At 31.7% G+C, this 22,973-nt stretch overlaps 1 protein-coding gene across 1 annotated transcript in view; it reads left to right on the top strand.

Moving 5' to 3' along the window:
- Positions 1-22,973, top strand: part of GNAT3 (G protein subunit alpha transducin 3) — a 77,431-nt gene that overhangs the window by 30,583 nt on the left and 23,875 nt on the right. Inside the window, exons 3-4 of the mRNA XM_052000711.1 lie at positions 10,879-11,020; positions 20,570-20,727. Of these exons, the coding sequence (XP_051856671.1) occupies positions 10,879-11,020; positions 20,570-20,727 (300 nt within the window). The remainder of the gene's footprint in view (positions 1-10,878; positions 11,021-20,569; positions 20,728-22,973) is intronic.

The raw sequence follows: 22,973 nt of genomic DNA, 5'->3' as shown, positions 1-22,973 counted from the left end.
TTAACACAAAATACCATAATTTTCATAAGAGTCCCACTTCAGTGATTTACTACACAGCGCTTGTTGGTGGATAAGGTAGTGTATGGCTATTGGATGAGAATGGTTATATTTGTCCATTCTCGGTTAATGCAAGCAATTACTCCTTTCTTAGACCCCACCATGCTAGGAGCACCATCAGTTATCATGCTGGCTAGTTTAACCCAGTCCAGCTCCAAACCATTCACAGTTTGGCAAACCTTTTCATAGATATCCTCTCCTGTAGTTGTTCCTTTGATGCTTTGCAGTACAGCAAGCTCTTCTATGACTTCAAAATAATAATTCGTCCCATGAATAATAATTAGAAGTTGTGCAGAATCACGAATATCATCGCTTTTGTCAAGGAAAAATATGAAATTTTTTTATGGAGTTTTGCAAATGCTGATGCAGATTGTCTCCAATTTCTTCAATCTTCCATGTAATTGTAGGTCCTGAAAGACTCACGGTACTAAATAAATTGGCCTTCTCTGGACACATCTCTTTGGCAACAGAAAGAAGGCATTCTTTAACAAATCCTCCCTCCATGAATGGTCTGCCAGTGCATGCTATTAGCTTGGCAACTTGAAAACTTGCTCGCAGTGATGAAATATTTAGCTGCTTCTGCTTCACAAAAGTATTTTGCTGAGTTGTCAATGTATTTTTCAGTTTTAATATTTTATCTTTTCTCACTTCTCCAACCAAGCAATCACATTTATCTTTATGTTGAGTTTCATAGTGTTGACGCAAATTATATTCTTTGAACACAGACACTATATTCTGGCATATCAGACATATAGCTTTTTCCTTGTACTGCGCGAAAAAGTAATCTTAAGTCCACTGTTCTTTGAATATCCTACATGTTGAGTCAATTTTTCTTTTTCTTGACATCATTATTTCCTAGGGATTCCAAATTGCTATTAGTAAAATACCAATATATATATACAGCACTACAAAAACAATATACCAGCAATAACTTTGCCCACAAAGAGATATACACACTGCAATGCCCAACTTCCTCCAAGCAAGACATAAGAAATAATGAGGGGGTACTATTATTATGGACATGCTAGTCATCAATAAGAAGCAACTAGTTAATGGGATGAAAATTTCTTTGGAGAAAATGATCACTACAAATTTAAAATCAGTGATAGACTTGGAGAGAAAAGCTGCAGATCATCTCATATGAATATTAAATTTTGGCATGACAGGTTACAAAAAATTCAGAAGAAGGAAAAATTACATACTATGGATGAAAATTTTATAGAAATTTCAAAAGAATGAAATTTTGAAGAGTTAAAAGGGGGAATGTGTGATATTTATAAAGAGATGGATATAGATATAAGGGGAACTTAACAATGACAATAGACTTTAAAAAGAATGAAAGCATGTAAAATGGTATCAAGTATCTTAATGTTAAAATAAGCTAAAACTGTTAAGAGAAGTTTAGGATAAGCCAAAACTGGCTAAAGAAAGGGAATGAAAGAAAACATAGGATCACTGACAGAATTGACATTTGGGATGGAATACAAAACAATAGATGGAGCAACTAGGTAATACAATGGATAAGAAATAAGTCCAGATTTAAGAAGACCTGAGTCTTCTTAATCAACTGTGTAACATTGGGTAAGCCACAATTCTGTTTAACTCAGTTTCTTCAACCGTAAAATCAGGTAGAGAAGGAAATGTAAAATTACTTCAGTATCTTTGCCAAGAAAATCCCAAATGGAATGAGGAAGTATTGGACACAACTGAAATAACTGAATAACAAAACAACAACAACAAAAAAAAAAAAAAATGGAAACTAGGAAGAAAGTAAAACTACATAATTTGGCAAGAGGATTATAGATATATCTAAAAGGGATCTCAGAATTGTCTAGTACAATCATGTACAATCATCTATTTTATAGACGAATAAACTGAGAAAGTTAACTGATCTTTTTCTTTTCTTTTCTTTTCTTTTTTTTGCCTACTTTTCTCTCTATCCAGGAAAATGATTTAGAAGTACAAAGAGTAGAGGAATTCAAGAAAGCTCAGTCTTACTGGGGTGAAAAGGGTGTTCAACTTTGCTCAGAAAGATTGTGGGAAAGCAATAAACCAGCAAAAGACACTCAGTTCTGACTCAGTAGAGGAACAAATCATTAGGACAGCTTTTGGTACCAGCTCAAAAGGCAAACTATGGAAAACCAGGCTGTTTCCTGAAAAGAATAGGCAAAGCTACCTACACAAGGGGCCTCTGTGCTCAAAGCTAAGGCTCAGAGTTGCACAGAAAGCTTAGGATAGCATCACCTATACCCCAAGAGCAGAGCTAGACCTTAAAAGTAAAAAAGAGGAAATATCAAAAGAAAAGGAAAGAAAATGAGCAAGGAACAGAAAAGAACCTGACCATAGAAAGCTAATATGGTGATAGGGCAGACCAAAACACAAACTAAGATGAGAACAGAATGTACACAGAGGAGATCTCAAAGAATGATATGAATTAGTCTCAAACCCAAAGAAGCTTTTTGGAAGTGCTCTTAAAAGACTTCAAAAGGCAAATAAGACATGTAGAAGAAAAATGAGAAAGGAAATGAGAGATATGCATGAGACTCAACAGCTTGGAAAAGGAAAAAAAAAAAAAGTCTGAAGAAAACAAATCCTTAAACAGTGGAATTAATCATATGGAAAAAGATATACAAAAGCTAAGTGAAGAAAATCACACATTAAAAAATAGAATGGGGTGAATGGAAGCTAATGATTTTGTAAAACTGTAAGAATCATTCAAACAAACTAAAAAGAATGAAAAAATAAAAAAAATGTGAAATACCATATTGTTTCCAAGAACTAATCTGGAAAATGGATCCTGAAGAGATGATTTAAAAATTACTGGTTTATCTGAAGGCCATGACCAAAAAAAACAAACAAACAAAAAAAAACAAAAACAAAAAAAACATGTATAGCATTCTACAAGAGATCATTAAAATTTGCCCCAATATTCTAGAAATAGAGGGTGAAATATTTACTGAAAGAATCTGTTTGGAAAGAGATCCCACAAAGAAAACCCCACATTGTTGTGAAACTCCAAAACTACAATCTCAAGGAAAAAATACTGCAAGCTGTCAGACAAAAATAATTCAAATATCAAGAAACAATAGTCATGATTACCCAGAACCTGGCAGTGTCTATAATAAAAAAATCAGAAGACCTTGAATACCATATTCTGGAAGGAAAAAGCCTGGGCTTACAACCAAGAATTTACTATCCAGTGAGATGGAGCTTCAACAAAATAAGAGACTTCCAATCATTTCCATTGGAAAAAAAAAAACTAAACTAAACAGAAAATTTAATCTACAATCACAGAAATAAAAAGAAGCATAGAAAGGTAAACAGGGGGAAAAATGTACATTATTTAAAGGTTAAACTGTTTACATCCCTAGATGGGAAAATGATATCTATAACTCTTGAGAACTGCATCTGTCATTGGGGTGGACAGAGAGGAGACATCACATGGACTGAAGGTGTCCTTGTGAATGGACTCTGATGTGATGACAACAAAGAAAAAAACATTAAGGGGTAGAAAAAGGTCTGTACTAGACAAAGAAGAAAGAGGAGATATAATGGGAAAATTAGATCACATGAAGAGATGCAAAAGACCTATTATACTCCAGGAAAAAAAGGAAGGGTGATAAGCATTGTCTAAAGCTTGATATCATTTGTTTTGGCTCTAAGAGGGAATAAATTATTCAGTTGGATATAGAAATTTATCTAACCCTATAAAGAAGTAGGAGAAAGATAAAAGAGAGGTCAGAAACACTAGGGAAAAGGTTAAGAAAGGAGGGAAGGATTGATACACGATAAAATTGTAGGTGGAGTGGGTTAAAAAAATTACTAAGAAAGGGGGAGGGGTGATAAAAGATAAGGCAGTGGGTGGAATGGATTAAAAATACAAGTAAGAGAAGGGGAAAGGGTCATAGGAAATAAAGTAGTGAGTAGGGTGGGTAAAAAAACACAACACTGAGGATAAAGTAGAAAGAACAAAAGTATATACATGAGAAAAAAAATTGGATACAGGGAAATACAGAACTGGTGATCATAACTGTGAATGTGAATCAGATGAACTCTCCCATTAAGTGGAAATAAATAGCACAGTGGATTAAAAAACAGAATTCTACAATATATTGTTTACAAGAAACTCATTTGACTCAGAGAGATGCATACAGAGTAAAGGTAAAAGGTTGCAATCGAATTTATTATGCTTTAGCTGAAGCATAAAAAATAGCAGGGGTAGCAATTCTGATATCAGTTAAAGCAAAAGTGAAAATAAATTTTATTAAAAAAATAAGAAGGAAAGTACATCTTGATAAAGGGTACCATAAAAATAGAAGTAATAATAATACTAAATGTGTATGCATCAAGTGATAGAGCAGTCAAAGTCCTAATGAAGATTTTAAGCCAGGTACAGGAAGAAACAGACAGCAAAGCTATTCTAGTTGGGTACCTCAACCTTTGCCTCTCAGCACTAGACAAATCTAACCACACACACACAAAACAAAAACAAAAATAAAAACCTAGGGAAGCTAATATAATACTAGAAAACCTAGATATGATAGACTTCTGGAAAAATTGAAGAGGGACAGAAAGGAATACACCTTTTTCTCAGCAGTACATGGCACCTACACAAAAATTGACCATAAATGAGGGCATTAAAAACTTCACAATCAAATGCAGAAAGAAAAAAAAAAGTGTTCCTTTTCAGACTATAGTGCAATAAAAATTATATTCAATAAAGGGCCAGAGAAAGATAGACTAAAAACCAATTGGAAATTAAATAATCTAATTCTAAAGAATGAATGGGTCAAACAATAAATCACATAAACAATCTGTAATTTCATTCAAGAGAATGAAAATAATGAGACAAAATACCAAAAGTTATGGGATACAGCCAAAGCAGTTATTAGGAGAAATTTTATATCTCTAAATAGCTACATGAATAAAATAGAGAAAGAAGAGATCAATTAATTAGGCATGCAAAAAAAAAAGCTAGAAAATAACAAATAAAACCCCCCAATAAAATACCAAATTAGAAATTCTGAAACTCAAAAGAGAGATTAATAAAATAGAAACTAAGAAAACTATTGAACTAATAAATGAAACCAAGAGTTGTTTTTATATTAAAAAAACAACAAAATAGATACACTTTTGGCTAATTTAATCAGAAAAAGGAAAGGAAAAAAAAAAAAAAAAACAAATCACCAGCATCAAAAATGAAAAGGTTGAATTTACCACCAATGGAAAAGAAATTGAAGCAATAATTTGGAGCTATTTTGCCCAACTGTATGGAAGAAAGTTTGACAATCTAACTGACATGGATGAATATTTACAAAAATATAAAAATTACCCAGGGTAACAGAAAAGGAAATAAGTCCCATTTTAGAAAAAAATTGAACAAATCATTAATGAACTCCCTAAGAAAAATTTTCTAGGACTAGATGGATTCAAAAATGAATTTCACCAAAGATTTAAAGAACAATTAATTCCAATATTATGTAAACTATTTGGAAAAATAGGTAAAGAAGGAATATTGTCATTTTTTCCCCCCCTATGGCACAAATATGATAATGATAATTAAACCAGGAAGAACCAAAATAGAGAAATAAAATTACAGACCAATCTTCCTAATGAATATTGATGCAAAAATTTAAAGAAAATATTAGCAAAGAGATTACAACAAGCAGGATAATATACTATGACAAAGTGGGATTTATGCCAAGAATGCAGGGTTGGCTCAATATCAGGAAAACTATTACCATAATCAACCATATCAATAACAAAACCAATAGAAATTACATGATAGTCTCAACAGATGCCAAAAAAATCTTTTGATAAAATGTAGCACTCATTGGTATTAAAAACATTAGAGAGCCTAGGGATAAAAGAAGATTTCCTTAAAATAATAGGCAGTATCTATCTAAAACCTATAGCAAACATTGTTTTTAATTGAGAGAAGCTGGGTGAATTCTCAGTAAGATCAGGGGTAGAATAAGGATGTGCATAATCATCTCTATTATTAAATATTGTACCGGAAATTCTGGCTTTAGGAATAAAAAAAAATGAAAAATAAATTAAAGGAATTAGAATAGGCAATGAGGAAATATAACTATCACTCTTTGTAGATGATGTGATGATATACTTAGGAAATTCTCAAAAATCATCCAAAAACCTACTGGAAACAATTCACAGCTTTAGCAATGTTTCAGGACATAAAATAAACCCACAACAAAGCCTCAGTATTTCTCTATATTACTGGAAAAGCCCATCCATGAGAGATAGAGAAATTCTGTTTAAAATTATGATAAACAAAATAAAGTATTTGAAGGTTTACCTGCCAAGATAAATCTAAGAACTATATGAACACAATTACTAAACACTTCTCATAGAAATAGAATCAGATCTAAACAAAGTCTGGAAGAATGTCAATTTTTCATGGCTAGGCTGAGCTAATATAATAAAAATGCCAAAACTGGCCTGTTGTTCAGTACTATACCAAATCCAACTGCCAAAACATTTTTTATAAAACTAGAAAAAAATAATAACAAAAATCATCTGGAAGAACAAAAGGTCAAGATTATCAAAGTAATTAATGAAAAAAATATATACAAAGAATGCTATCTTAGCACTACTAAACTTAAAATTACTTTATAAATTAGCAGTCATCAGAACTATTTGGTACTGCCTAAGAAATAGAGTGGTGGATCAGTGGAATAGATTAGATACACTGAAACAATAATCAAGGCCTATAGCAATCCAGTATTTGATAAATCCAAAACTCCATCTTCTGGAATAAGAACTCACAATTTGACAAAAATTGCTGAGAAAACTGGAAAATAATGTCACAATTCATCATAGATCTACATCTCTTACCCCATACGAAAATAAGGTCAAAATGGATATGTGATTTGGGCATAAAGGATGATACCATAAACAAATTAGGAGAACAAGTGATTACCTAGCAGGACTTTGGAGAAGTAAGGAATTTATGAACAAAGAACTAGAGAACATTATGAAAGGTAAAGTGGACAACTTTGATTACATTAAACTAAAATTTTTTGCATAAACAGAAGATTAAAAGAGAAAAAATCTCTACAGCCAATATTTCTGATAAAGATCTCATTTCTAAAACATACAGTTGTGTCAAATTTATAAGAATTACCCAATTGATAAATGGTCAAAGGATATTAACGATTTTCAGCTGATGAAATTAAAGCCATATATAGTTATATGAAAGCATTCTCCAATTCACTATTGATTGGAGAAATACAAATTAAAACAATTCTGAGATATCACTTCATGCCTCTCAGGATGACAGGAAATGATAATGATAAATGTTGGAGATTATGTGGGAAACTGGGACACTAATCCATTGTTGGTGGAGTTGTGAACTGATCCAACTATTCTGGAGAGCAATCTGTTACTATGCCAAAAAAAAAAAAAAAAACCTATAAAATTGTGCATATCCTTTAATCAAGCAGTGCTATAACTGGGTCTGTATCACAAGAAAATCACAAAGGAGGGAAAAGGACTCATATAGGTATACTTGTAGTGGCTCTTTTATGGAAGCAAAGAATTGGAAAATGAGTAGATGCCCATTATTTGGGGAATGACTGAATAAGTTGTGGTATGTGAATGTAATGGAATATTATTGTTCTATTAAAAATGATGAATAAGTTGATTTTAGAAAGACATGGAAATATTTATGTGAACTGATGCCGAGGGAAACAAGCAGAACCAGGAGTTCAATGTACACAACAAAAGCAAAAATATGAGGTGATCAACTATGAAAACTTGATTCTTCTTCGGGATTCAGTGATTCAAAGGAATCACAATAGACTTTGGAAATAAAATGCCATCTCATCCAGAAAAAGAAATAAGGAGACTAAATGTAAATCAACATATGCTATGTTTACTGCTTTTTCATTTTCTTTTTTATTTCTCCCATGGTTTTTCCCTTTTGTTCTGATTTTTCTCTCAACATGATTCATAAAGCAATGTGTTTTCAAACAAACAAGCAAATTTTTTAAAAAGGAAAAAAATAAAGAAAACCCCAAATGGAGTGAGGATGTGTTGAACAAGACTGAAATGACTGAACAATAATAAAAGAGAATCTGAAACTCTTATTGATTCAGTGACAAAGTCATCTGATGCAAGTGACTGAACATCCCATCTTCTCTGTATCTGTGGTTGAGACTCCTCTGCGTCTGAGACTCCCATTTCATAGTTCTCTCAGCCCTTAAATACCTTAGTACCATTACATCACTACAGTAACTGAGCATATACATTACTACAGTAACTGTAGAAAATTACATCATCATATTACACTAAGTATATGCCAACTAGAGTGATTACATCATTACGTATATGTTTAAATAGAGAACTATTATCCCATCAATCATACTGAGTAGGTGCTTAACTATAAGCACTCTGCAGTCCTTGATTCAAATATACCTTTCCAGAGTTCTGGTCCTCTATACCATACAAGTTAGAAATAAAATGTGCTTGAATTCTTCCCCTATCTACAAATTCAAAAGGAAATTTCATTCTTGCTTCTCTTAAGATGTATGTGGGTATATGTGTGTATATATGTGTATGCGTGTGTACACTCACATGTATACACTCACATATATATACATATTTTTGTGTGTGTATAGAAAAGTGTATATATTTATGTATGCATATCTATATATGTGTGTTTGTATCTATATATAGATACAGATACATATGTATTACATTTAGAGATTTTCTGGGAATACAATGTGAAGTGTGGGTCTAGAACAAATTTCTGTCAGTACTTTTACATTTTCAGAGCAATTTGTGTTCAATTGTAAGTTCTTAATAAAGCGGGCGTATTTAGTTGAGGTGGGAATTCATTTTTCTTGACTATGCTTATTTGTGAGAGTTCTTTTTTTCTTTTTTACAATCGGTGGGAGGTAAAGAAATTAATTGCTTAACATTTGAAAGAAACAACTAAAAAATAGGGCACATGCACATAAATGGGTTGCTTCCGGAGAAATTGAATTCACCCTGATAAGAAGTCATCAGGAATAGGTTAATTTACTATTCTTAGAAATGCTATTCACATTATAGATTAGGGTACATAGTCTGAGTCTCAGCTTTGAGATGTTATAATTAACTTTTTCCAGAATGGGCAAAATTTATTGTACTTTAAGAATTCAAGTATCCTTGAATTTGTTTATACTCTCACAGATTGGCTTAAAGTAAATGATCAAGTTCTATATTTTTGTTAACAGTATTTCTTTATAGATTGTCCATGTTCATAGCTTATTTTATAAAAAAAGATAAATTTGTTATGGCCTGAGGAAATTGAATCTTTTTTTTTTTTTTTGGATTTCTCCTCTTTAATTATTTGCTTCAGTCATACAGCTCAGAAGAACTGAGGATTCTTCATTGTGCCAAGTCCACTCAATTTATTAAAAATAATCCAAAACAATTGTAGCTGTCACATTTTGAACTTCAGCATCTCTCAAGAGAGTCAATTAAAACAAAAAACAAACAAACAAACAAAAACTAGCACTTTATTCAAAACTATTCTGCTAGATCTGTGGATCAGTATTTATAATTATACAGTAAATTTCACTAAATTCATATGAACTAATTTCTTCTCAGTCAACATATATGAGCTACCCCTCCATACTTACTATTATAACATGATTTAGTTCCTTTTTAGCAAAGGTTTGCATGGAAGAAAAACACAAATGAAAATATACTGGCACATATTTGTACTAAGGAATAACAATAAATTCAACCTCAGGACAATTACTTAAATTTTAAAAAAAAATCATGCTTTTTCCTGCCTTTGGAAATAAATATCGTGTAATACTGAAAATAGAAAACAGACCTTCCTATTTTCCCCTATATTTTAAATGATCAGAAGAGGAATGCATTTCCTAGCAACTGTCTGTACTTCCTGTAGAAATTGTTCAATATTCTATTAAACATTTCACTGGACTGTATATATTTGTGTTCTGAGAATCTGAATACTAACTTCTTGAGAAGGAGTGAATTTTTCAAGCAAAATGTCCATGGTTTGCCACAAAAAAAAAAAAAAAAAAAAAAAAAAAGAATGGTGTATTCTGAAAGGATTCCAGATCTCCAAGCAATCTAATAGTTTTTCCTGATTAGATAAAATCAAGGTCAAAAATTAAAAAAAAAAAACAAACAAAAAAAAAAACTTTAAATGATAAAAAAGAAAGAAATCAAATCCAAAGACCAAGTAATTCAGGTTCATTTCATGTTTTACACTGCCATTATGGAATATTTCTTTTTGTTTCTTTATATTATTGTTTATTGAAGTATATCTTAAGTGGCCTTGAGGCCAGTGGGGGTGTAAAGACTAATTCAGGAGCTCCAAAAGGTCAAAGCTTCCTTCATGATAATATTGAAGTCATTTTAATTTTCCATAGCATAAACACAAGTATATCTAGTCACATTAAAAAAAAAAAAAATAAAGATCTTGGGTGGATCAGAGTAGAAAGGGAAGGCCTTAAAAAAGAAGGAGGTCAAATCTTGTTTTTAATGCAAAGGAATTGCATAACCTGGGCAAATCTCTTAATCTTGCAATATCCTATGCAATGTTCTATGACTTTGAGTTATAAATTAGCCAGCTGCCAGAGAAAGAACTTTACATATTTAGGAATTCTTTGTGCCAGTGAAATTTAGTAGTCCATTATTCCCCCCAAAATCCCACCTGTATCCCTTAATGTCAGTGATTTTTCCCTCCAAAATATAAAGTATTCTTACATGATTTGATATTTCTAAACAGACAAATATTAAACTCACTTCAGCCTTTTTTTTTTTTCTGTTTCATTATAGGATTATCCATAAGAATGGCTACACAGAGCAAGAATGTATAGAGTTCAAAGCTGTTGTTTACAGTAATACCCTTCAATCCATTCTGGCCATTGTGAAGGCCATGGGAGTTCTGGGAATTGATTATGTAAATCAACAAAGTACAGTAAGTATGAAAACAATTCAATAGTGAAATCCTAAAACAAAACAATAAGATTGAAATCATTTTATGGCAACCACTAGTTGGCACACTAAATAAAGAACTAGACTTGAACATTGATTCAAGAAATTTTAAGTTCAGACTCCCTTCAGACAATCATTAGTAGTATGATCATTTACAAATCACTTGATGTCTCTCAGCCTCAGATTCTTTATTGATAAAGTGGGGATAAAAAATAGCAAGTACATCACAGAGTTGTTGTGAAGATCAAATGAAATATCTACAAAGCACTTAGGAAACTTTCAAATTTTATCTACTATTAGTTACTAAATACAACTACCCTGAAATCCCAAATGTGCTTCTATCTAGGTCACAAATTCTTTTATATTTATAGTGCTATAGGCTAAAGTTAATATTCAAGCAATGTTGCTCTTTTTTTCATCATGTACATGCACAGTTTTTTAAAAGAAAAAATCCTCCTCTATTTTCTGGATTGAAACATTATAAAAAACATTTAAAAATATAAAAATTCATTTATTTGTTCAACAAGTAGTTATAAGTATCAGCTTTGTACCAGATTCTGTGCAGCATGCCTTGTTGTTGAAAAATATCAGATGTCTAGAGTGAATGATACAAATGGACAGACTATGCATTGTACTGGTATTCACTTAAATAAAATTGCTTAAATAAATAACTCCAGTTTAAAGTGGAGTTTAAATAACTCCAGTATGTTTAGTAGATCTACCCTCACAAATGATTATTTATAGGAGAATATGGCTAAGGATATAAAAATGAGAAGGGAGGTTATGATCTGCTCATTGAAGTGAATAACTCCACTGATGAGATCACAAGTCTATGGGAGCATTTGAGCTTCACAAATATAAAGAATTTAAAGTTTTATAAAAATCCAATTCGCAAGGTAGCCAATTATTTTTTCATAAACAAAATTATAAGGATAGAAAAATCTTTAAATGTTATTTAATTTAACCCTCTAACTTAACTAATGGAAAAAGATTCCATTGAGGTAACCTGTTATCTGACATCACGCTAAAATTAATTGTCAAAGCCAAGATTCATACCCATGTCTTCTTGTTCCAATTTGTCTATGGTCATTATATCTAGCATTTGTCAGAAAAGCAACTTGAACTCATTTCTTCCTGACTCTAAAACTAGCCCATGTCGTATCACTCTGTTACCTCTTATAAATGGACTAATAGAAGAAATATAAAATATGGTATTTTCTTGTTGGAATTCATATGTTATCACTAATATCATTTTGTTTATATGTTTGCCTTTTTTTTTTTTTTGGCTTGGACTTATGTCTTTTGTGTAGAGAATTCCCATGGAAGAAATTCTTTCAATAACGTAGATTGGCAACTTTTCCAAATAATGTTATTAGCGTTTCCAGGGATAGTTAGAAGTTAAAATAACTTTCTCACAGTCATATAGCCAATCTACGTCAGAAACAGTATTTAAATCTAGAGTTTCCTGATATCAATTCTGTCTATCTACTATAATAACTATCTTTCAAATTTTATGTACCCTCATTCTCCCCCATCCTCCCAAAATGATAAAAATAAATGACAAAAGTATGAGAATTCACCCAGTCAGAGCATAGGATCATAACATTGTAAGATCATAAGATCAAATCTTTTAATCCAACCCCCTCATTTTGCAGGTAGAGGGTCATGATGCCAATTCTGCTCTCTATCTACTATACTATCTCTCAAGCTATAAACACTCACCATCCCACTCATCCCCAATCATAAAAATAAATGACAAAAGTATAAGAATTCACGGTCAGAACATACACTATAAGATCATAAGATCAAATCTTCTAATCCAATTCCCTTATTTTTCAGATAAGAAAAAAAGACAACAAATTGTGTTTAGTGATTTGTAAGTGGCAATAGCATGATTTAAATGATGATCAAAACCTTATCCCAAAATTAAAAAAAAAAATCTTACTTCAGGGGACCATAAAAGAAACTCTTCCCAGTGCTTATTTTAGCATCCCTATTAATGGAGTTAATAAAAAATTAAGATTAAATACAATAGCAAAATAAATAGAGAAAGCACATTTGTAGCAAACTTCAAAAGACATTTCATGAGAAATTCATATAAGAAAATTTGAAATTTATTCAGAAATAATGAATAAATGACTAAATTTTCCTTTCATGAGATTGCTTAGAAGAAAAAAATAGTAACAATCTTCTTTTCCTACTATATTTTCTTTTCAAGAAAGAAAATTTCATTTTCTTTTTTAAAATTTTTAGGGACTTTATTTTTCATTCATGGAATAAAATAAGCACTTTGATAACAGTCTAACAACATGTTGATTGTATATGAAACAAAATCAATTATGTTCAACTTTCTATTATTTTTAAATATATAACAAAGTTGGCATGTAAATTTCTTTCCTTTGTCTCCCTCCCCTCTCACCTCACATATTGAAAATGCAACTCATATGTCTTTATATACTTGCCAAATATATACCTAAAATATTACTTGTCTAAACAGATGCCATAAATTTCCTCATCTAATTCATGCATTAAAAAAGGTTTTTTTTCAATTGACTGGTAAATGTTATATCTATTCATATAACTACAACTTGTTCTAGATTGTCATGTCTTAGAATTAAGGGATTATAATTATAAATTCATGGTGAGATTTGTTCAGCAGAGTCATACTACAACAGCTACATCATAACTAAAAATGGCTTCCAAGTAAGTTTTTCTATGGTCTAGACCAAGAATGTTTCTGTGAATCATAAATTTTATTGTGGAAATATTTTTAATTTTTTTTTTTCTTGCTATCTGGAAACAACTGCCAGAGTGATTTTTGTTGGACTTTTTTTCCCCCTTTAAAGCTAAGTGTTCAAAAATTAACCCCTACATTTTACAAATGAGAAAATGAGAATTAGAAAGATTAAGAACAATTCACATTTATATATGACTATAAAATTTTACTTGACTATTTTCTTACAATAACCTATAAAGGTGACCAAATTCAGGCTAATAACCTCTAATTTAATAATAAGTAATTATTTGGGTTCCAGAACTGAGATTTCATTGGTGAGGTAAGATGATAACTTGAAAAAATAGCACTAGATTTGGAGTCACAGCATATTGATTCAACCACTCAAAAAAGAGATATAGAGCTGGACATCGAGTCAGGAAGACCCGAGTTCAAATTTTGGCTCAGATAATTCAGGTTATGAGTTTTAACATCATAGCCCCAAACATCTTATTTAGCTTTTCAACCTTAGTTCCCTATCAGTAAAACAGCACCTACTTCTCAAGGTTGTTGAAGGAGTAAATGAAATAATACCTTCAAAGCACTTTGCAAACTTTAAAGTGATATATAAATGCTAGTTAGCTAGCCATTACCTAAGTGTCCTTAACCAAGTTATTTACATTTTCTAGCCTCAGTTTCCCTTTGTACAAAATGAGTAGGTTAGGCTACATGATATCTTAGATTGTCTTTTAGTTCTAAAACTATGAAACTATGATATAGAGAACTCCTCTTAAAGCCAACTGGCAACTGCTTTGCAATTTACAGAATTGCTCAGGGGTTAAGTAAATAGTTCAGGACCAAAGATGATTTGTCAAAATTGAGACCTGGAATCACATTTTCATGACTTTGTATTTTTTTTTTCTATTATACAATATTGTTTCTCAATAATAATCATTGATCTCACTTTAAGGCTTGCAAAGCACTTTTCATACCTTTGACACTCATATCAACCCTAGTGGAGAGGTAATTCTATTTTTCCCATGTTACAGATGAGGAAAGCAAGGCTCAGAGAATTTAAAATTTGCCTAGATTTACACAACTATTATATTTTTATTAGGATAGAACTCAGTCTTTGTTAACTAGATGTTATCCATTTTGACATGTTCTCAGTAAAAGAGTTTCAATAATCTGTTCTGATATGATCAACACGTTTTGCTATTAAAATCAATAACAGTAAATTTATTTCTTAATAGCTACACACATTATATATGGGCACATGTTTTATAGTGAAAAAAATGCTATAGATCTTTCAGCATTTCAATTCTTATCCTTTAGGCTGAGTCTTTCTCATTTAACTCTGAGCATCTTCATTTAGTACAGACATAGTATAGTCATTCTATACTATGGGCTTCTGCCCATTCCATGTGTTTATCTTCCTTTGCACAAGGCTAGTCGGTCTTTTCTGATACACTCTCCATTAGCAATAAGCATTATTGAGAAGACATGTTTTTAACTTTATTATATAGAGGCCATATTCGTGATCTGTGAGTTCTGATCCCATATAGAGTCTTGTAACTGAAGGTGAGAGTTGCAAAATTATGATTTATCATCAGTAAATATTTGATTTGTATACCTATTTTATTTATCTATATAATCAGGGTCATGTAAAAATTTCTTGGGTGAGAAGGAGTCAGAGGTAGCCCTGATTTAAAGGATGTGTCATTTCAATAACATGATACTCCAATGGTATACTGATCCTTGGACAAGTTCACCACCAGGATCAAACATAAAGAGATGTTATCACTAGAATTTACTTGAATGAATGGCTTGAAGAGTTCAGCTAAGTACCCAGAGTTTTGAAAAATGTCTTGCAATTCATAGCTTTATTGCCTAACAGGAACAAAGCATCATATAGGATTTCAAAGGACATTAATTATATTGAAATGTAATTATCAGCATCATTTTTTTAAAAGCACATCAACCCCAGGCTAAGACCTTTTCTCTAGGAAATAGTTTATTTCTCCACATGCCCAAATAAGACCAATTATGGGAAGGAGCAAAAAGCAAGACAAAAGAAGTTTATCTGGAAGTCATCATAAGCCCCAAATAATGGATGATGATGATAAAAATAATAATAGTTATGTGTAATACTTTAAAGTTTGTAGTTTGCATATAGTGTCCCTTTTGAGTATCTTTTAAGATATGTAGTACAAATAATATTCGATTTAACAGAAGATGAAACTGAGGTTCAGAGATTATAATTAAAGATATTAAATTACTTTTCCATGCTGACATTCCTAGTAATTGTCAGAATAGAATTTGAATCTAGGTCTTCCTGACTCAAAGTTCATTATGACTCATATATTCTAAGAATTTACCAAAAATATCATTGAGAGCCTTCTATAAGCAACAAAATCAAACAGGTCATAGTATTGCTTGGAAAGAGTTTATAATCCAAATATACAATAAAATTAGACTACTGTCATAAGGATTTGGGAGAGGCAAAGTGATGGGACAAGACCTGTGATTTTAAAGGAGATCCCAGATGAAGAAACTCCCTTCATGATGGCAGGCTACTGTATATATTTGCAACATATAGTCTTTGAGAGTTATCTAAGCATTGAAAAATATACAATCTGTCCAAGGTCATGTAGAAAGTATGTGTGGGTGTGGGGGCAAGAGAATACATAGCACAGCAAAAGAAAATGTGGAAATGTAGAGGAAAGAGATAAAATGGAAATTTTTAATCTATTATGTCAAGGACATTGTGCAATAATTCAGATGCAATATATGAAATTTTTAGCATAGAGAATTACTTTGCCTGAATATCCAACATTATAGTCAGTGACATGGGCTGACTAGCTTATGTCCTCCAGAGAATGCCTGTTGACCTCCAGTGAATACTGTTGCTCAGGCTTTGGGTCCCAGAAGAGTAGTAATCTCTATTGTAAATTATTTAGATCCCAGTATCTGCACTCTCTGACCCACCCTTTTAATCCTAGGACAACTTCATCCACTTCTAGAAACACTTGAGAATACTGGAATGGAGGAAGGAACTTTGATTAATCTCCAGGGCCCAATAAATCAACCATTTTCTTCTTATCCAAGTTCTCAGGCAATGAAATTTCCTATGCAATGAGCTCTGATGAATCCAAAGGAGTCTTGGGGAAAAGCAGATTATTTTGAATCCTTTACAGTCTCACATACCCACTACAATACACTGTATAAGTTTCTGGAAGCCTGGGTATGTCAAGGATTCTTCTCAACCTCAAGGTCTGGGCCTGACAATACCTCCTAATGGTTAGGAGCCAAATAAGTTATCCAAATTTTTCTCTCTTATCAAAGTGTTTTGTTTTGTCTTATTTTTTTTTTTCTTACTCACTTCCTTGGCAGTCCCCAAAATTCCTAGAGGGGCTCCTTAGGATTATCATTGGAAAGTACTTTGTAACTGCCATGGACTCTAATTGAGGTATGAACCTTGAACATCGTGATAATATACTACAAGGACAGTCTTAATAGTGATGATTTTGGGTTCAGAAGAATCTCGGCTCTGCTTTATGCTACTGGTGTGAGTGGTGAAAAGTTAAGGAATTAACCACATGACCTCCTTTCCAGCTCAGAATTGATGATCTTTTGACAGTACTTTAGTTCTTGACAAATTGTCACAATGATACTATACTACAAGGAAGAGAATGCATAGAAAATTATTTATTAGGGATTCTATTCTGTGTCAGACACATAAAAAGTTAAAAAAAAACATAATGGCAAAACTCTATTAAAATGAAGATTTTTTGATAATGCTGTAAGTTTTTAACTTTTTGTGAAATAACTGATACTTACATATTTTAAGGTTTGTGAGGCATTTTACATGCATGACCTCATTTGAAATTCACAACTCTGTAAGCTGTCACAACCATTGTTTCCATAAATTACCATGTGAGGAAACTAAGACTTAATCTTCTCATTATTTCATTATTATTATCTATCAGAATCTCATTATCAATGAATAATCATTTGGATCAGCATATGAAGCAAAATCATGGGACAATAAATCTAGCACTCTGACTTTCTGCCCCCAAAGAAGTTCATGCACATATAACTGCGCAAAGTGGGACAGGTTCTGATCAATGACATAAATAAGTAAATATCCAATGTTTTCCCCAAGCATAGTAGACTTGGAAAATAATGATTTTATGTTAAATTTAAATTTTAAACTACAGAGCAAAAAAGTGTAAGATCATTTATTTTGAGCTAAAAAGAACTTTAAAAAAGTTAAGTCCAACTACCTCATTTTACAGAGGAAGAAACTAAAACCAGAATTGGAACTACTTGCCAAAGGACATAGAGAAAATGATTGGCAAAACGAGGTTTTGTACCAATTATCCTCTTTCATAAGATTTAGAAGTCTTTACACTGTTTCTTCTCAAGAGTCCTTAATATAATAAGAAAAAACTTAACTAGCAAAAAGTTATCTTTGTTCCCATGTTAAATTACACTGTTTCAAAACTGCTTTTCATATTTTAAAATTCAGTTTTGCTTTGTTTGTTTTTTAAATTGGAACAAGTACTTCAGCAGCAAATTACATGCAACAGTTCAAGATGGGAATTCACTAACTTGCACTTGGAATCATTTCTAAGGCAGATACAAAAAAAAAAAAATCTTTCTGTACTCTTATGACTTTTTAATCACATGATACCAAAATAAGAGGAAACTATTTAAAATAATTTTCTTAATATTTTAAGAACTATTTCTAATAGTTTGTTTAAAAAAATCTTTCCTTCCTCACTTTCCCCTCCTACCTTGTAGCACCTTAATCTTTCCATAGTAACTGCGTTTCAATATTTTGCTAAAATAAGCAACCAAATTCTTAATATTTAAGAAATGGTTTCATGTCTTGAAATGCACTAAGACTTTTGGTTTAGGAATCTAAAATATTTACTCAATTAAAATTATTACTCTAAATTCAAGGGTGTATGACCAGCAGCCTCATTATATAAAATGTTCCAGATTACATTTTCACAGAGGAAGAGTATATGTACAACCATTATCAAAAACAACACAGTTTGCTGTTCACATTAACATCTATCCAATCAGGAAGGAAAGTTATCTATACAAGAAATGAATCAACAGTGACATGATCCATCTGGATATTTCAGCTATTTAGTAGAATTAGGTCAGTGAATGATCAGTTGTGTCATAACAATAGGGCCTGATTGTGATCATGCTAGCAACAAATAGGCCGTTTTAAAATTTGTGATCTCTTTCTCATAAAATCTTAAAACCATTGCCATATCCCCAGATAAATGCATGAAATATAACCTACAATGCAGTTACACTAATAGTCTAGCAAATTTTTTGAAAAACACTGAGCATCTCTAAGCTTCATAGGAGTTATCTACAATAGAAAAATAAGTTTGTGATCACAGAGTTCATAAAGGATTATATAAATAGTGGAAAGAGTGCTGTTCTATGAATAAAGAAATATTAAATTGAGTCTCACATGAACTATCTGTGTGATTGAGGACATGTCAATCAAGCTCTCTTAGACAGAGTTCTTGATTTGTTTATTTTCCTAAAAATCAGGACAGTTTATTTCACAGATTTTTGATAATCAAGTGAGATAATGTATGTTAACCATTTTGTAGAGAGTTATAAAGATGATAGATATTATTGGTATTTTCTCTGGTCTCCCCCAATATCCCTTCAATAACTTCAGTATGAAACTTTTTCTCTTGCCTGAGTTTCCATCAAAACAAAATCCACTTATATATGCTAATAAAAGAGTAAATAATATCTGATGGATAAGGACATAACTTTTTTTTTTTAATCTACAATATATGCATTTATCACTTTATCATTTCTCATTACAACCAAAAAAGTAAAAAAGAGAGGAATCCAAGAATAATATATTGAGAGACACTCTTGGAATCAAGAAAACATGAGCTCAAGTATAATATCTGACACATATTAATTGTCAACTCACATAAATCCTCAGTGCTTTCAAACAGTTCTCTAATACTCTAATATCCTGATCATCTGCATTGCAGAAATGAATGTTTCTAGTCTGTTCCTAATAATAACAAAATCCTCAACAAACCAAAGTTAAGTAAATAAAAGTAAGAAACAATATCTGTGGCATAAAGAAATAGAATTATAAAAACGAAATATAGAAATCAATGGTTGTCTTTCTTGATGTTCTACTAAAAAATGAGAGAAGTGCACACAAAACATGCAACTTTTTGTGAAAGAAGACATGTTATCTTTAAAAGGAACATAATAATAATAAAAAAAAAATCCTCCAAATAAGACTTGCTAATTTTCAAAAACTATTTCTTTTTTTTTTTAATTTTTATTTAATAATTACTTTATATTGACACTCGTTTCTGTTCCAATTTTTTTTCCCTCCCTCCCTCCACTCCCTCCCCTAGATGGCAAGCAGTCCTTTATATGTTGGATATGTTGCAGTATATCCTAGATACAATATATGTTTGCAGAACGAACAGTTCTCTTGTTGCATAGGGAGAATTGGATTCAGAAGGTATAAATAACCCGGGAAGAAAAACAAAAATGCAGATAGTTCACATTTGTTTCCCAGTGTTCTTTCTTTGGGTGTAGCTGCTTTTGTCCGTCATTTATCAATTGAAACTCAGGTCTCTTTGTCAAAGAAATCCCCTTCCATAAAAATATGTCCTCATACAATATCGTTGTCGAAGTGTATAATGATCTCCTGGTTCTGCTCATTTCACTTAGCATCAGCAAAAACTATTTCTTGAATCCAAGTGAAAACATTTTCATTCTTTTGACTAAAAACTTATTTAGGAAGACCAAAAACAACTTTTTATGATAGCAAATGGCTTAGAAGATGGCACCATGACTCCTGAACTGACTGAAATAATAAAACGACTATGGAAAGACCCGGGAATCCAGAACTGCTTTGAGAGGGCATCAGAATACCAACTCAATGACTCAGCAGCATAGTAAGTAAATTCATTCTTATAAAAATTGTCAATGTAATATATTGAAAAAGTCAAGTAGCATAGTTAATTTGCAAATGGTAATATAGGAACAATTCTATGTGCATTTGTAACATTGAAAATCCTAACTAAAAAGCAAATGGGATGAAGGTTTTTAAAAAAGAAAAGTGTTAAGATAAGATAAAAACTTGAAAATAAATACCAGATAAGTTTTCACAGAGTTAGATCTCTAACTGTGGTATATGAGAAGATAAATAATGTGATATATTTTTCAGGTCACATATATTGTTGTGCCACAGTTTCCTTTGATTGTCCTGCCTCAGTTTCCCTAAATTGTTCTGCCTTAGTTCCTTGAATTGTTCTGCCTCCATCCCCTGGTTGCAAACCCTTCCCCCCACCCCCTTTCCTGTTCATTAGGGCTGGGATAATTCGGGCTGTAGAGATTTGGCCACTCTGGCATTCCAAAAGATAAGACTCCAGATGTTCTATCTCAGTTACCTAATTGGTATCCTCTATCTCTAAGTTCTAGCAATGCTAATGCTGATGCTGAATGCTTTGAGACATTAGCTCTAGGACCAAAATGGATTCTTTGGTCCCAGAAAATCTCTCCCTCTCAGAAATCCAAATAAAATATTAAAAACTCTCTAATCTCTATCTTGCCTCAGTTTCTGTGGCATTAAATACAACATGGCCTAGTCATAATAAAATAAGGATGCTAGTGTTTAAAAAACTCAATACTGACAAAAATTTGGCATTTTTTAAAAAAGGAAATGACCAAAGGATCTTCCATGTATATACTTGTGTGTGTATGTGTGTGTGTGTGTGTCCAGATGAGTGTTTGTGTATGCAAACATATACATATTTCTCTGACACATATTGTCTCTGAGCTATTGAAAAGTTGATTAATCTCTCAGTTCCCAGGGTAGAAGAAAGTTGTAAAATAGGTAGTAGTCTGTGTCAGACTAGTCAGGATTTTTTATTGCTTGCTTCCTACAACAATGAATTCACAGAGCTATTGATAAATGGACATAGAGATAGATAAAGATTCAAACTCTGATTTCAGTGATATAGCAAATTCCACACTTTTAAAACATCCTTTGTTATTTCGAGTTTTATATAGTTTACAATCTTAAATTGTTACATAGAGCCCTGGAGGAAATGGAAGTCTTGTCTGAAAAGCAAAGCAGAACCAAACAATCCAGGCTATATCAAAATGCAAATGTTGACTTCATTGAGTTAGCCCTTAACTTTAAAAAATATATGGACAAACAAGTTGTCACTTTTGAAACAGATATATATTTATGTATGTTTGCATGTATATGTATATATTGATATACATACACATATATAGATGTATATGTGTGTGTGTATATGTATTTATTTATAATATTTCATATTACCACATAGTAAGTCCCAGTAAGGATTAGAAATACTCAAAAAAACCTAAATAAGGTTAAAAAAAAAGGTTGACTGGTCTTTTACAAAAGAAACATAATGCTTCACAGTATAGAATTATTTTCACATTAAAAACTAAAATTTGAGAATAATAATAAAGAATATACATACAAATATCTCTTATACGTGCACTTATGAAAATCAATTTAGGGCAGGAGTCATTAATCAAATGACTTTGAATCAAAAAAGGTATTTTATTTTTCATTTTGTATTGAGATCTCTGGAGGTTGGCTTTACCAGAGAACTCCTGAACCAAGCAGATTTTGCAGCTATTGCTGGCAAAATGATAAGTATGATAGAATAGTACATATGGATGGATGTCTCAGCTTGGGGATCTCCCAAGGTTGGGGTCTCTGATTTAGGATTAAATATTTTTTAAAAATGTTTTACACAAACACTCACATACACACTCATGCACAGAAATTAAACATGACAATTGCAAAAATATAGAAGATGGCATATAAAATGGCAGAAGTATATGTGATTTGAATTTTTGTGTATGTTAAATTTAACACCATAATAATACAATTGTCTTGTTTGTGTTCCTTCTGAACTTCCTTCTTCCCTTTGTGGGGTATTTTCCAATGATTTACTGACATCTTTTCTTTCTTTTCTTCTATTTATTGTATTATTATCTTACATGTAACAAATAGGTATATTAAAAAAAATCATCACATTGACTTTGACTGAATATGCATATATTTTGGTACCTGCAATCTATCACCTATCTGCCAAGAGATAGAAATCATCATCATCAGTCTTCATTAGTAACTGAGAGTTCTGTAATCTTTTAG

Source organism: Antechinus flavipes, chromosome 5, assembly GCF_016432865.1.
Source record: "Antechinus flavipes isolate AdamAnt ecotype Samford, QLD, Australia chromosome 5, AdamAnt_v2, whole genome shotgun sequence".
Lineage (NCBI taxonomy): Eukaryota > Metazoa > Chordata > Mammalia > Dasyuromorphia > Dasyuridae > Antechinus > Antechinus flavipes.
Note: the sequence above shows the minus strand (reverse complement) of the source record. Positions and strands in the feature narration are given on the sequence as shown.